At 38.3% G+C, this 16,791-nt stretch overlaps 1 protein-coding gene across 2 annotated transcripts in view; it reads left to right on the forward strand.

The window, feature by feature from the left end:
* Tmem255a (transmembrane protein 255A) overlaps nucleotides 1-16,791 on the forward strand; it is a 79,262-nt gene that overhangs the window by 59,929 nt on the left and 2,542 nt on the right. For both annotated transcript variants that reach the window (XM_004874595.3, XM_004874596.3), the window contains one exon: nucleotides 9,770-9,913. In XM_004874595.3, coding sequence (XP_004874652.1) covers nucleotides 9,770-9,913 — 144 coding nt within the window. The remainder of the gene's footprint in view (nucleotides 1-9,769; nucleotides 9,914-16,791) is intronic.

Here is a 16,791-nt window from a genome sequence, read left to right on the forward strand (position 1 = left end):
AGCAAGTGCATGAGACCCTAGCCAGAAGCTTGCTCACAACAGGAACTTGGGTGCATAGACCCCAGCCAAAGGCCTGCCCAGACAACAGCTACATAGGGGCCCTAGCCAGAGGCACACCTAGATACCATCCCAAGTGTGCAAAGGCCCCAGCCAGAAAACCATCCAGACAACAGGTCAGCTCAGGGATCCAAATGGCCACCTTTCTGAACCCAGGAATTAGTGTACTGGTGAACAGGAGTGAAAAGTCAGCTCTGTGGCTTGCTGAGAATTGAAGACCACTGAGTGAGCAAAAAGTTGCCTCAACAAAGGCAGAGTAGGCTGCATCTGTTGAAATGAGAAGGCATGTAAACAAGACTCAAAACCAGACTTCCAGATCCTAGAAAAAGACAATGAGGATCACAACCCCAGGAAGCCCAGCAGAATGAATCCATCGGGCACAACAAGAAATTAAATGCAAAGGGGGAGAATCCAACAGTAAGAAAAAGTCATGACAATGATAACTCAATATGTATCAATTATAACCATCAATGTTAATGGTATCAATTCACCAATCAAAAGAAATAGACTGCCAGAATTGGTCAAGAAGCAAGGTCCAACAATATTCTGCATACAAGAAACACACTTAATTTAAAAAGAAATTCATAGACTGAAAGTTAAAGGGTGGAAAACAATACTCCATGTGACAGGAACCCAAAAAAAAGCAAGAGTAGCTGTCCTCTTTGCAGATCTAGTGGATTTCAAACAAAAATCTGAAACACTTCTGGTCCCAAGAATTTCAGATAAGGGACAGTCAACCTGTATGGACAAATCTATTGTGAACATGTGTTTTCATTTTTCTTAAGTAAAAACTTAAGAATAGAACTGTTAGTTCCTAACAATAATACAAGAGGCTCCCAGCCCAGAAGTAGGGGCTTCCAGGTCACTGTTCCACTGCTCCCAGCCCAGAGGAAGGGGTTTCCAGGCCGTTCCACCACTCCTAGCTCAGAGGAGGTGAGCCGCACGGGCGCCAACAGCAGCCCCCCCCCCCAGTCGAAATGAGAAGACACATAAACAAGTCTCAAAACCAGACTTCCAGATCACCTAGAGCAACCCCAAAGGGAAATGAGATGGAAAACTCTGATACTCAAATACTTGGACACTGTGTACTGGCAAAAAAACAGGATCTGGAAAAAATGAAATCAGAAATATTTTCTCAGATAACAGCAGAGATTGTGCTCATAGTGCAAGACATGATTAATAAATCTAGAGAGGAGCTGAGGAACAAGATGGAATCCCAACATAAGAAAGAAATGGAATCCATAAAACAGATGCAAACTGATTTCCAGGAGATTAAAAACTCCATTGAAAGTCTACACAGCAGAATGGAATTTCACATATACAAGATAAGATTGCAATTAGTGACCAGGAAAAGAAAAATTGCTTCAAAATTCTAAGGGATCACGAGAAAACAATCCAACAGCTGCTAGACAATGCAAAGAAGAATAACAGACGACTGATTGGAGTCAATGAAGAAACAGGAGAGAGTGCAGAGGACATAAAAAAACTGTTCACAGAAGTAATGGCAGAAAACTTCCCAAGCAGGGGAAAAGAACTTGACATACAGATAAGTGAGGCACATAGGACTCCAACTAGCCTTGATCAAAAAAAATCTACACATAGGTATACAATAGTTAAGATTACAGAAACCCAACAGAAGAACAAAGTTCTACAAGCAGTTAGAGAAAAGAAACAAATCACGTACAAAGGAAAGCCCATCAGAATCAGAGCAGACTTCTCAATGCAGACCCTCAAGGCAAGAAGAGCTTGGAGTGATGTATTTAAAGCCCTAAAGGAAAACAGATTCCAACCCAGATTGATGTACCCTGCAAAACTATCTTTCAAAATTGGTGGAGAAATAAGGTACTTTCATGACAAAGAGCACCTTAGGAACTTCATGAATACCAAACCAGCACTCCAAAAAATTTTAGACAATATCCTAAGAACAGACAATGAGGACCATAACCCTAGGAGCACAGAAGAATGAACACATCAGGCGTGACAAGAAATTAAATATAAATGGGGAGAATTCAACAAAAAGAAGAAGTCATGACAATGATAAGTCAATATGTATCAGTTATACCCATCAATGTTAATGGTCTCAATTCAGCAATCAAAAGAAATAAACTGGCAGAATGGGTCAAGAAGCAATATCCAACAATATGCTGTGTACAAGAAACACACTTAATTCAAAATGAAACCATAGACTGAAAGTTAAAGGGTGGAAAACAATACTACATGTGACAGCAACCCCCCAAAAAGGAGGAATAGCTATCCTCTTGGCAGATCAAGTGGATTTCAAACCAACACTGATTAAGAGAGTCAGAAAAGGACACTACATCCTTGTAAAGGGAACAATCCAAGAGGAAAAGATGACAATCATAAATATCTATGCACCAAATACTAGTGTGCCCAACTATATAAAACAAATACTAATGGACATGAAAAGTCATATCTGCACTAATACAATAGTAGTGGGGGAACTCAGTACCCCTCTGTCACAAATACATAAATTAACTAGACAAAAAATGAGTAATGAAATACTAGAACTCAATTGAACTCTTGAATAAATGAACTTAACAGATGTTTACAGAGTGTTCCACCCTACAAAATCAGAATAAACATTCTTTTCAGCTACACATGGGTCATTCTCCAAAATAGACCACATACTCACTCATAGAACATGTTTAAGTAACTGCAAAGAAATTGAAGTTATCCCTGTATATTATCAGACCATAGTGTGATGAATTTGGAGATCCATAGCAAAAGAAACCACAAAAATTTCATAAACACATGGATATTGAACAACACACGTCTGAATAACCAATGGCTCACAGAGGAAATTAAAGAAGAAATCAGACAGTTCCTTCAATTAAATGACAATGACAATACAACATATCAGAATCTATGGGACACAATGAAAGCGGACTTACGAGGGAAATTCATAGCAGTGAATACACATACTAGGAAAACAGAGTGAGCCCAATTAAACAACTTGATGGTGAACCTCAACCTTCTAGAAAAAGAAGAGCAGGACAAACCCAAAGCTCATACAAGGGAGGAAATTATAAAGATCAGAGCAGAAATCAATTCAATGGAGACTAAGAGAATGAAAAAAAAAATTAATGAAGCCAAGAGTTGGTTCTTTGAAAGAATAAACCAAATTGACAAACCTTTAGCCAACCTTATCAGAAAAAGGAAAGAAAAGGCCCAAATCCATGTAATTAGGAAGGAAAGGGTGAAATTACAATGGACCCAGCAGGAATCCCGAGGATCATCAATACCTACTTCAAAAACCTATACGCCAATAAGATGGAAAACACAGAAGAAATGGAATGACTCCTAGATACATATAAATTAACAAAGTTGAAAGAAGAAGACCTAAAAATTCTAAACAATCCAATATCAATCAATGAAATTGAAAATGTAATTAAAAACTTACCAACTAAGAAAAGCCCGGGTCCTGATGGCTTCACTGCTGAATTCTACAAGACATTTAGAGAGGAAGTACTGCCACTACTGTTTAAACTCTTCAACGAAACTGAAAGGGAAGCAATACTCCCAAATTCATTCCTGGAAGCAAGCATCAACTTGATCCCCAAAGCAGAGAAAGACCCAATCGAAAAAGAGAACTGTAGGCCAATCTCACTCATGAACATAGATGCAAAAATCCTTAATAGGAGACTGGCAAATAGAATGCAGAAGATCATCAAGAAGATCATACACCCTGACCAAGTGGGATTCATCCCAGGGATGCAGGGATGGTTCAAACATATGCAAATAAATCAAAGCAACACACTATATCAATAGAGTCAAGGACAAAAGCCATATGATTATCTCCATAGATGCAGACAAAGCATTTGACAAAATCCAACACACATTTGTGATAAACACCCTACAAAAATTGAAATAGACGATCTCTATCTCAATCTGATAAAAGCCATCTATGAAAAACCAACAGCCAATATCATACTAAATGGTCAAAAACTGAAATCCTTCACAATGAAATCAGGAATAAGACAAGGATGTCCACTATCACCACTCTAGTTCAATATAGTTTTGGAAACATCAGCCACGGCAATTAGACAGGAGAAAGAAATAAAAGGTATAAATGCAGAAAATGAAATCAAATTGTCATTATTTGCAGATCACATGATACTCTATATAGAAGACCCCAAGAACTCCACCAAAAGTCTTCTAGACTTAATAACCAAATTCAGTAGAGTAGCTGGATACAAGATCAACACACAAAAATCAATAGCTTTCCTGTACACAAACAACAGACTCACTGAGATAGAAATAGGGCAAATAATTCCTTTCACAATAGCATCCAAAAAACTGAAATACCTAGTAATCAACCTCACAAAAGAAATCAAAGCCCTTTTCCCTGAAAACTATAGCACTCTGAAAAGAGAGATTGAAAATGATATCAGAAAATGGAAAGACATCCCCTGCTCCTGGGTAGGAAGGATCAACATAGTGAAAATGACCATACTTCTAAAACTGCTATATAGATTCAATCCAATCCCAATTGAGATCCCAGCAGCATACTTCATGGACCTTGAGAAAACAATCCAAAAATTCATTTGGAACAAGAAGAGACCCAGAATAGCAAAAGAAATCCTAGGTAACAGAGACATGGCAGGGGGTATCACAATCCCCAACTTGAAACTATACTACAAAGCTACTGTGATAAAAACAGCATGGTACTGCAATGTAACAGACTGGAGGACCGGTGGAACAGATTAGAAGATGCAGAAACAACTCCAGACACACTGAGCCACCTCATCTTTGATAAAGGAGCCAACAACCCTCACTGGAGGAAAGATAGCCTCTTTAATAAATGGTGCTGGAAAAATTGGGTTTCAACTTGCCAAAGATTAAAACTAGACCTGTATCTGTTCCCATGCACTAAACTAAAATCAAAATGGATTAAAGATCTAAATATGAAATAGAAAAGCTGAACCGGCTGTAACAGAGGTTAGGTAGAACTCTTGAAGACATTGGTGTAGGAAAAGATTTTATGAACAAAACTTCAGTTGCCCATGAACTAGCACAATCAACAAGTGGGATCCCTTCTTATTAAAAAGCTTCTGCACAGCAAGAGAAACCACCAGCAGTGTGAAGAGACAATCCACAATGTGGGAAAAAATCTTCATCTGCTGTTCCTCAGACAAAGGCCTGCTATCTCAAATCTATAAAGAACTTAAAAAGTTCAGACATCCCAAATTTAAAGACCCAATCCAAAAATGGGCATCTGAAGTGAACAGACATTTCTCAGACAAAGAAATAGAAATGGCAAGTAAACATATGAAGAGATGTTGACCATCACTGGTCATTCGAGAGATGCAAATGAAAACAACACTGAGATTCCACCTCACCCCAGAAAGAATGGCTGCTATCAAGAAATCAACCAATAGCAAATGCTGGTGGGGCTGTGGGGAAAGAGAAACACTGCTTCACTGCTGGTGGGAGTGTAGACTGGTGCAACCACTGTGGAAATCAGTATGGAGATACCTCAAAGAACTAGGTCTGAGAGTCCCATTTGACCCAGCTATTCCCCTGCTGGGTATCTTCCCCAAAGAGTTAAAAGACTCATACCACAGTGATATATGTGCACCCATGTTCATAGCAGCACAATTTGTAATAGCTAAAACTTGGAAGCAACCCAAATGCCCATCCACTGGAGACTGGATAAAGAAAATGTGTGTTTTTTAAAAAATAAAATGGAGTACTACTCAGCCATAAAAATGAGAAATTAGAGACATTTATAGCTAAATGGATGCACATTGAGGTGATACTCTTAAGTGAAACAAATGGGACACACATGTGTAAATACCGAATAGTATCTCTAGTGTGAGAAACTGAAAGTGTAAATAAGGACTAAAAGATATAATAGATAATGTGAAATAGGAAGAAAAGGGGCAAAGGGGAAGGGGAAGTGGGAGGGGTAGGGGAGAGGAATGAAGTAAATGAAATTAATATGAGAGAATAAAAGAATGGAAACAAAGTCTTTGTAAATGGAGGGGGGTGGAGGGGTTGAAGTGAGGGCAGGGGAAGGGGGAAAAATAAACAAGATTATGAAAAGGTGCATATCTCCAATGATGAATGTCATTATATTGTATACCTAAAATGTACCAATGATTAGAATGAATAATTGATAATGTGAAATAAGAAGAAAAGGTCCAAAGGGGTAGGGGAAGTGGGAGGGGCAGTGGAAAGGAAAGAAGGGAAAGGAAAAATTTTGAGAACTGGAAAAAAATGGAAACAAAGTCTTTGTAAATAGGGAAAGGTGGGCCGGGAATGGGGATAATATAAGAACCAAGATACATCATGTAAAGGTACAAGTTCCCAATGATAAATGTAAATGTATTGTATACCTAAAATGTACCAATAGTAGAATTTAAGGAAAAAAAACAGTAATACAAGAAATTTTGATATTGTTTTCCAAAATAGTTTTGTCATTGTACATTCACATTAGCCATATTAGAAAGTTCTAACTGGTTCACACCTAAGCTGACATTTGTTCTTTTATAACTTTTAACTTCATCTCCCTAATGAGTGTATAATTCAGTCTTGTTATTGTACCGATTAGTATTTTCCTGATTCTATTGTTGCACACCTTTCCTTGTCCTGTACTGGCTATTTATCATCTTCGTGTGTCTACTTTTTAATTGGGTTATCTATTAATGAGCTGTAAGAGTTGTTTATATATTCTGGTCATAGGTTATATGCATTATAAATATGTTCTGATTAAGGGCTTACTTTTCGTTTTCTTAACGATGTCTTTTAACGTTCTAGATTTTGATGGAATCTCATTTATCAATTTTTTTCTTTTATACATCATGTATTTTGTATCCTAGGAAATTTTTGCCTTCCCTAAATTCATGAACATCTTCCCTTATAATTCCTTCTTAAAGTTTTATAGTTTCAGTCTTTCATATTTAGGTTCTTGGATCCTCTCAAGTTATTTTTGTGTATGGAAATAAATGGTTGAGGTTAATTTTTTACATATGGATACCAGGTATTCTAGTATCATTTGTTGACAACATTATCTTTTCCTGTGCTCTTGAGTTGAGTTTATGTTCTATAAAATGTTAATGTTAAATAATCTTTCAAAACTCAGTGGACCATATATGTGTGGTTCTATTTCTAGATTTTCTGTTTTGTTCCATTGATCTATATGTCTTTCCTTACTCCAACATTGCCTTAATTACTGTAGCTTTAGAGGAAGTCTTCAAATTAGGTAATAAATGTCTTCCAACACTGTTATTTTTTTTTACTTTTCCAGGTCCTTTGTACTCCTACATAACTTTTAAATTTCAATATCCAATTCTTCATTTATAGCAAGTATCCATAGACTTGAATTTTTATATATACCTTGTGTTTTCTTTTTTTTGTTTACCTTGTGTTTTCTAATCTTGCTAAATTGAAATACAAGTTCTAGGGGCTCCTAGAGATTTCTTAGTATATTCTCTGTAGATGATCATTTCATCTACATATAAAGATTTTGCTTCTACCTTGCCAATTCTTTGCATGCTATTTGTTTATTTTTATTGCCAGACTATTTTGGTTTGGGCCCATGTTTCAAAGTTTAATGGATAGATGAAGAGTAGGCATATCTGCCCTTGTTCCCCACCTTAGGGAGAAAGCATTGTATCTTTTCCATTCATATAAGGTGTTTTTGCTAGAAATATGGAGTAAATGTTTTTTAACTGTTGAGAAGGTTCTGTTCTACTTCTAGTCTCCTGAAAGCTTTCACCATGAACAGCTGTAGAATTTAGTCCAATACTTTTTCTGCAACTACTGATAGGATCATATGGCTTTTTCCTTTTCTCTGTTAAAATGATGATTTATGGGGGTGGAATGTTCCAATGCTGAACCCACACTGTCATCCCTATAATAAAACCACTTACTACATACTGCCAGATCTGACTTCTAATTGTTTTGTTAAACAAATTTTTATTTATGTTCATACTTTTCTATTATCTTTATCCAGTTTTAGGATTAGCACAATGTTGAGTTCCTAAAATGAAGGGAGAAGTGTTCCTTCTTTTTTCTGCTTTAAATGTTTGATATAATTTATCAGTTAAAATGTATATGAGCCTGTTGTTGTCATATAGGTAGGTTTTCATGTAGAAATATACTTTCTTTAAAAGGTCCTATTCAAATTTTATATTTCCTCCAGCATCAGTTTCATTATTCATCTTCCAAGGTTCTTCTTAGAAGTTGTCAAATTTATTTCAAAAAAGATTTTTGTAATATGCTTTCTATATCCTTTTAAATTCTGTAAAATCTGTGGTAATGTCCCCTAAATCTTGATAATGTAATTTTAAAAAAATGTATAATTGATATTGTGTAATAGGAAGAAAAGTTCTAAAGGAGTAGAGGAAGTGGGAGGGGTAGGGGAAAGGAAAGAATGGAAAAGAAAAATATGAGAAAAGGAAAAAAATGGAAACAAAGTGTGGGTAAATAGGGAAGGGTGGAGAAAGTGAAGGGAGGGCCAGGGAATGGGGAAAAAATAAGAACCAAGATACATCATGTAAAGGTACCAAATCCCAATGATGGATGTAACTATTTTATACCTAAAATGTACCAATACACTTAATGGGAAAAAATAAACCTGACTATAAATAGAAAGGCCAAACACATGGCTCCAGTGACTGCACTGGACATTTTTGCTCAGTTTTAAGGGTTGAGAACTTGACCTGCAGGTTTCTAGGGCAAGGGAATCCACTGCCTTTTGAGTCCATTAGAACTTTTATGTAAAGGTGTAACTGTGAATTATCATCTTTGGTTATTTTCAGTGATGCAGATTAGTATGAATGACCAGTATAGAGTGTTTTTGAGGGAATATAAATTAAAAACTGGTGAACATTCACAAATACTGTTATGTTGTGAACACAGTATATTTTGAACCTTTAAATAAAATAGCTAGAAATCACAGCAATATTGTTATTTGTGGATTATATGCCAACTCTGTTTGAAACACACTCCAGAAAAACAGCTGACCTGTTGTGATTATTAAAGTAGGTATGTATTTTTAAAAAAGAAATGAATACCTTTTTGTCTTCTAGAGAACTCCTTAGTAAGTTTGGCAAGAATCCTCATAACTTCTACAAATTATTTTGTGACTGAATGCATTCTGTCAAAGCAAGAGAGCAGTGGTCTGTTCAGCTTTGTCTATTTGACATCTTTGGTCTTATTTTTTATTTCTAATTCTTTTTTTAAAATCACATAAATAATTTAAAATTTTCTATAGGCTTCAGTTTTTCAAATTAAAAAGTTGGGGGAAATAATACAATACATACTAGTTTTAAAAACTCTTGCATATATAATAGAGGGTTAAGAGCCCCTCTTTTCTTCATAGTATGACTCCCTTCCACAGAGATAACCACAATTAATAATTTGTTGGGAATCTTTCCAAAATTAATTTCTTTTCATTTACATGTAATTGTTTATGTAAATGTATATATAATATTATATATAATATCTGTAATTATTTGAGGCTTTTTCACACAAATTGGGTTCATGCTATATGAGTTTAATCCAGTGGCTTTTTAAAAAATTAACAATATATCCCAGATAATTTTCTCTGTTACTAAATATAGGTCTGCATCATCATTTATCAATAGCAGCATGGGTATTGCATAGTATAGATGTACCACACTTTATTTAACTGTTCTCTTAGGCTGAATATTTATGTTGTTTCTAATTTGTGTTTTTTCTACAGAACCCTACTCTTCCAGCACTGAACTGCTCTGTTGAAAATGCTCATCCTACTGTTTCTTACTATGCTCGTCCTCAAGTGGCATCATACAATACCTACTACCATAGTCCTCCCCACCTGCCACCTTATTCTGCTTATGATTTTCAGGTATGTTTGGAGACAGAAATAATTCTATTCCCCTGGCTTTTGCTCAGGGTCTCTTGATCTCACCCTCAATTCAAGGGTAGTACCATCCCATTGTTTTCATAATATGTATGAGGTAGCCAGGCTGTCTATCGCTGATGGACTTTAGCAGCCTGTGGATACCAGTGAATAAATTAAAGAGTACATAGGTAGGTAATAATAGGAGACATGGAAGGTTGGGAATGGCACAAGAGGGGAAGAAACAGGGAGATAAAAGAAAAAGAAAGAGAAGGAGGGTAGGATCAAAGTGTCCCAAATTGTCTTAAACTATATTAAGGAGGAGAAAAATTGGCTGGGAAATGGCAGTTCATTATTACATTACCATAGACCTCTGTCCAACAGTGGCTTTATCCATTCCTTTGCACCAGGAGAGGCCTATCCCTGTTTCTTAGCACAAGAGCATTCTGAGCCACACAAGCATTTAAATCAAACCTGCAATAAGGAAGTCCCTTTACTTTCTTCAGATTTCCTAAGACAACATAGAAAAACTATTTTTATAACATCCCTTCCCCTTTTGCCCTATTATCACATAGTTCAGAAATAGTGTTACCAAATTTGCACTTTCCCTTTTCTTTTTGAGCTGAGACTAAGTGCAGAAAAACAGAACCAAAAAAGGCACATAATTAAAATTAGGAATTCATTGTGGGCAGAACACTGAACTAGGCACTTTGAGAGAACAAATGAAATGGTCTTTCAGGTCTATATACTGACTGTGCTAGCTTTCCTTAGCTATGACAAATTACCTGAGTTAAACAACTTAAGAGGACAATGGATTTATTTTGGCTCACAGTTTCAGAGGTTTCAGTCCATGGTCATTTGGCCCTGTTGCTTGGGGCCTGTAGTTGTACCATACATCATGGCAGGAGTGCAGGGTGCATGAGTTTCATTCATCTCATGGAGTCCAGGAAGTGACAAAGACAAATGGGCAGAGTCAAGGGTCCCAGTATCTCCTTCAAGGGCACACTCTCACTGACTTAACTTCTTTTCACTGGGCCCGCCTCTTAAAGGTTCTAACATCTCCCAAGGATGCCTCAGGCTGGGTACCAACTCTGCTATATCTGGCCCACTGGGAGACATTCCAGTGATTATAAACCTTTGACCACAGAAGAGTGGGGTTACACTAAAATCTGGTTAATTTAGCTGGATGTGGCAGTGTACACCTGTAATTCTAGCACTCTGGGAGGCTGAGGCAGGAGGAGTACAAGTTCAAGTACAGCCTGGGCAACTCAGTGACTTAGCAAGACCCTGTCTCAAAGTAAAAAGTAAAAAATTCTGTGGATGTATCTCAGTGCAAAGGCCCTGCGTTGAATCTCCAGTACCAATACAACAAATCAAAATAAAATAAATCTGGTTAATTCAAAATTTAGGGACTACAGGGAAAACCTTTTAAGGGAGAGAAATTTATAATGAATTTGCTTCTATTAAGAACCCATGAATGCACCAAGAGAACCAAGCATGACTATTTGGGGTGCTTGCAGTTAACCAGCCAGTTTGGCAATATAAAACCTTTGGGCAGCCTAATTTCAGCTTCATTTTAACACAATGATTGAAACTTTAAAACTCCATGATATTGAATAAAGTGTAGTTGCATTTGGTTTAGGTATTGTTTGGAGAGGTCCAGGGATTTATAATGCAATAATACAGATGGTATGAACATGGACTTGTTCACTTCTATAAAATACAGTACTGATACAAGGAGATATCCATTAAAGCTTAGAAAATATGTTAGAATTTGTTTTAAAGCCTACTGTTTACACAGACAACTTGAGTAACTTGTTACCCAAATAGACAGTATAGGATGGAAAATACAAATATGTTCAAGAAGAGCACAGATAAATTCAAGAAGATAGAGGTAATAAGATATCCTATGAGAGAATTCAAACATGTTGAATCTAACATAAGAAGGGCCACCATTCATTCTCTTGGGGCCCCTATACTAAAAACACCCATTGTGGGATAGAGGGACCATATATGTGTCTAGCCCAAAAGGCCTCCTTTATTTTTCTTTTTTGTGAGATGGGGTCTCATTGTATTACTCAGGCTGGTCTCAAACTTGCAGGCTTTAGAGCCAGGTATGGAGGCACATACTTATAATCCCAGCGGTCAGTAGGCTAAAGCAGGAGGACTGCCATCAGTTTGAGGCCAACCTGAGCTACATAGTGAGTTCAAGGCCAGCCTGGAATACAGAGACCCTATCTCAAAACAAAATGAAACAAAACAAAACAAAACAAAAACACCTTGTGGGCTCTAATGATTCTCCTGCCTCAGTTTTCTGAGTAGCTGGGACTACAGACATGTACCACCAGGCACTTTATAATGAACCCCTTATATAGGGAGAACAATATCTCTGGTGATGGTTGCCACAACTCTAAGGAAACTCCTCTTCAACATATGGATCCTTGTCTCTGTCCATCATTCCTAATTCAAACTCTACCCCAGGAATAAAGATGAGATTAACAATGTCAACCAATGACGCAGGCTTTTGGTTTCAGTTCAATCAATACTTACTCTGTGTTTCCATGTGCCAGGCACTTTTCTAGGAGGTGTGGATATAGAGGTTGATTGAGACAGTCCCTGCATTAAGAAATCTGTCTAGGGGGCCGGGGACTTAGCCCAGTGGTGCCGCTGCCTGCCTCACAAGCACAAGGTCCTGAGTTCAATCCCCGGTACCAAAAAAAAAAAAAAAGAAATCTGTCTAGGGATGTGGGTGGGCAAGGGGACAGCAGTGGTAACAAGGAAGTTAAAAAATAACAACAACAAAAGATTATCTAGGGTGCTATAAAAACAGAATACCTAATCCAGAGAGGAATCCAGATTTAGCCGCATAGTCTAAACCTATACACTGGACTTAGTACAGGGACTTCAGGGACTGTAGAAGCCTCTACTTTTTAATGATACCTACTATTCATTGAGCACTTATTATGCACCAAGCATTGTGCCAAGTGCTTTGCATCTATCACCATTCAGTCATTTAGTCCTTTGAGGGAAGTCATTGCCCTTTTTAAAACAAGAGGATTGAAGTGTGGAGAGGTTAAGCAACTTCTCCCAAAGTCATAGAGGTGGTAAGGGGAAGGCAACGATTTATATCCAGGGCTATCTCATTCCAGGGATTAGCTCAAGGGATTCTTTAGAGGAGCTGTAAATCTGAGTGCCATAAATATTTTTCCCAGTTAATTTTAGGATGGATATATATATATATACACACACACACATATATACATATATGTATATATATACTTTTTCCAGTCTTAAATTATGGGTTTCCTAATAATGATCTCAGAAATGGTCTATTTATTGTTTCTTATTAAATCATTAAGTCCCCTGAAAAGGGAGTCCCTTCCATTATGCATTCCCCAATTCAGGGGCTGGTTGAACAACTAGTTTTTTCCGTAGACTCAAGTTTTGCTTCGTATTTCCTGTTGGATACTTTATATTTGTATAGTACAAGTCTTAAGGGATATGATTTTAAGTGATTTGTTACCCATTAGAACTTAGTATTTGAGTTGAGCTTTGTTTTGTTCACCCAAGTCCATTCCCTTATAGTTTCACAGGAGGAAATACCAAGAAAGCCAAGAGGTCAGGAACATCTGCTTATGTCCCCAGATAAATAAAAAGCAGTCAGTAAATGTGTACTAGCCCTGACAACAAACCTGCCAAAAATGGCCAGAGTTCCCCCATCCTCTTCTCAGATTGAAAAATCACTTAAGTTACAACAAGAAAGTTGACCTTTCTGGACTTTTCTTCTGAAAGACTTCCCCAGTTTGGTCATTTCCAAATAGGACTATTCCTGTCACTTTAGGTTGATGATTTCTGTTTCTCATGCAGTCTCAGCTAGTGCAAAATGCAAGCACTTTTGTTTATACTCTTCATTAAGCTCATGAAGGTACATTATGTTTCACCTAAACCACTAAAAATGACTCATTATAAGTTGGCCCATTTAATAAAAGGATTGCTTTAATCCTGGGGGAGGCAGTTATGGCACAGGCTGCTGAGACCCTGTGAAGGCTGTTACTGCTGTCATTCAGCTGTTTCATTTTTTTCTCCTCCCTTGCCAAGCTTTTCCTTTCTTCTCCTTTCCCTTGTTCCTGTCCCTCCTTTCTCTTCCTCTTCTTTTTATCTGCCCTTCTCTTACACCTTTCAGCCTTTGCTTTCTGGGGTAGAATAGAGGGTGAGTGCAAAGAACCAACTCATCCTGGATTTTACCCTTGGGACACAGTGCAGGTCAGTCATTGGCTGGAGAGGAGGGAAGCCAAGGTGGAAGAGGCGAGCCATCTGTGTCCCTGAAGGGCGATGCCCCCTCTTAGCACCATCAACCTGTAGGCCACCCTTGACTCTGAGAAGCACCTCAGGAAGCTAGAGCTGACTAGGCACAGCTGTGGACTACTTTGATGCCCTCCTTGCTTTGTGGTATGCAGAGATTCAAAGCTCTGTTCTCCTGAGCTACCCGTCACATTAATAAAGTCAGACTCTCAGGTGGGAACTAGACTATACCAAGCCAGCTCCCTAGCCATGACAAAGTCAAATATTTCCCAAGGTTCCTGTCTGTTGCAAGGAAATAAGGCACTGGTGCTGTGGGCATTTCCCCTCCAAACTCCAAGGGTGTGTGGACTACAGCCAGTTAACTCCTTAGCTCTGCCAAGAACCCTTCAGTTTTACCCTTAAGACTCCCAGTTTTATCCTCAAACGGAGGTAAGAATCACCTCCCTTCCTTTACTCTTTAATACTTCCCAAACATGAAACTGAGAAGTGAAAACCTAAGGGCCGTTGCACCCTCTTTTATTATCAAAGTGTCCAACTGACACCCACAGCGGCTGTTGCCCACAAGAAGCCTTTTAATGCTTCTCAGCACAGAACTGCCTTTAGTTCTACTGCAAGAAACCTGTCTCTCCCTTCTGAGGTTTAGAACACCAAAAACTGCCCTGGTGCCTCTCACCATCCCTGTAGTGGGATTTAGGGCAGTGGGCTCTGTGTCACATGCCTGGGCACAGAGATTCGTGGCCCTGGGAAGTCTTGCTTTCCTCTATAGATAAGAGGAGAGAGTTATTAATTGAGGAAAGCAACAAAAACAACAACAAAGATGGAAGGAGGGAGGGAAAGGAGGAGAAAGGGAGAGTTTGGGAGATGCTGGGTGGAATCTTAGGAAATTACTACACAGTCTGTGCTGCTTAATGATGTTTAACTCAATGACAGACTATATACAACTATCGCCCCATAAGATTATTTCACCCAGTGACATTGTAGCTATCTCAGTCTATGCAAGTTTCACTTTGTGATGTTTGCACAGTGAATTGCCTATAACATATTTCTCTGAACATATCACTGTACTGTTGTTTTAACAAGGGGTATCTTTTTGGAGAGAGGTAAAAACCTGAGTTTTTAGGAAGACATCTCGCGTGTCTTGAGCACACTGCCCTAAATTATTTTGCCTTTAAAGGCTCTCTCTAGTTTCTGTGATTCTGTCATTCCTTCACTTGGAGTGAAAGAATGCATAGAGTGGAAAATTGAAGCTACAGTCACATTATGTGGTAAGGGACACATATTTCAGTGCCTTAAGCAAGACCTAGAAACCTGGATATCTCAGAGGTCAGGACTGTGGATGAGGAGAAACAGATGACTACAGTAGTCTCAGGTTCGAGAAACCTCAAGTCAAGGCTGACTCTAGATTGCTACAGGTCCAGAAAAATAACATGATCTATTCAAACCATGGCTGGCAGAATAAAGTAATAGTGCAACCTGTCCACCTACCTCCCTTTTCCCAATAGCACTTGAACACTTTGGCTGCAAAAAAATACCAGCTCCTCTAGAGCTAAGATACAACAGAACATTTGTAATTCTTCCAACCTGTTTGTTGGCTTATCTTTGTTCTGAGAGCTTAAAACTGGTTTCTTGCCTCTAGCTATTCCTGCAGTTCCCTTCTCACTCTAGCCTTATTCCACTACTGGAGCAAGGCAAGAGCACCCATAGGGTGTTTCTGTATCTTTGAGAATAGATTTTTATTTATTTAAGTTTTTTGGTACCGGGAATCAAACTCGGACTCACGCTTGCCAGGCAGACGCTGTGCCACTGAGCTACATTCTCAGCCTTAGATTTTTAGTTTTTAGAAGTATGTCAAGTTTATCTTACATACTACTGAAGTTATATTCACACATTCAAGATTTATCAATCTTGATACCCACACACTGTTATGAACTCTGGGACATACGACAATGAACAAAACAGACCAAATCGTAAGCAGGAAAATCATTACAGTTAAGGGTGGACACGGATCAGGGAAAGAGAGGGACAAATGACTCCTAACATGCCAATTCATCTGGTATTTTAAAAAAATCCCTATCCGCTCCTTTCTCAAAGTTAGACAGTGCAAAGATCGGATTCTCAGTCTCTGCAACCTGCCACACTGCTCTTCTTCTTAACATTGGTATTCTTATCTCTGCCTTTGTTACTCTTTGCTCTACAACCTACCTAAGCATGGGGGGATGGGGGAGTTAGTTCAGATGGAATAGAAATGATGGGTTTAGTCAGACTCCAGATCCAAGCAAGCCATTTAACTTCTCTGATTTTGGTTTTTTGTCTGTGAGATGGGCTCCTGACCGCTGCACTACTTCCCTATGATATATTCTTGGAGCAAAGACTTTCCCAGGGATCAAGTGTTAAATGTTCTTAAGACCACACCTACCTTTATGAAGACTAGTTGGGATGCTGTTGCCATAGCTCAAGGTAGTGGTATTGAAGGTTTGGGTTATAAACACAGAAAGTGAGTGTTGTACTCCAGGGGCAACACATCAGAAGCAACAGGATTCAGTAACCGACTAGACACAGCACTAAAGGGTAAGAGGAGAATT

Source organism: Heterocephalus glaber, unplaced genomic scaffold (genome assembly GCF_053883595.1).
Source record: "Heterocephalus glaber isolate CG9 unplaced genomic scaffold, H.glaber_assembly_v1.0 deba00001729, whole genome shotgun sequence".
Lineage (NCBI taxonomy): Eukaryota > Metazoa > Chordata > Mammalia > Rodentia > Bathyergidae > Heterocephalus > Heterocephalus glaber.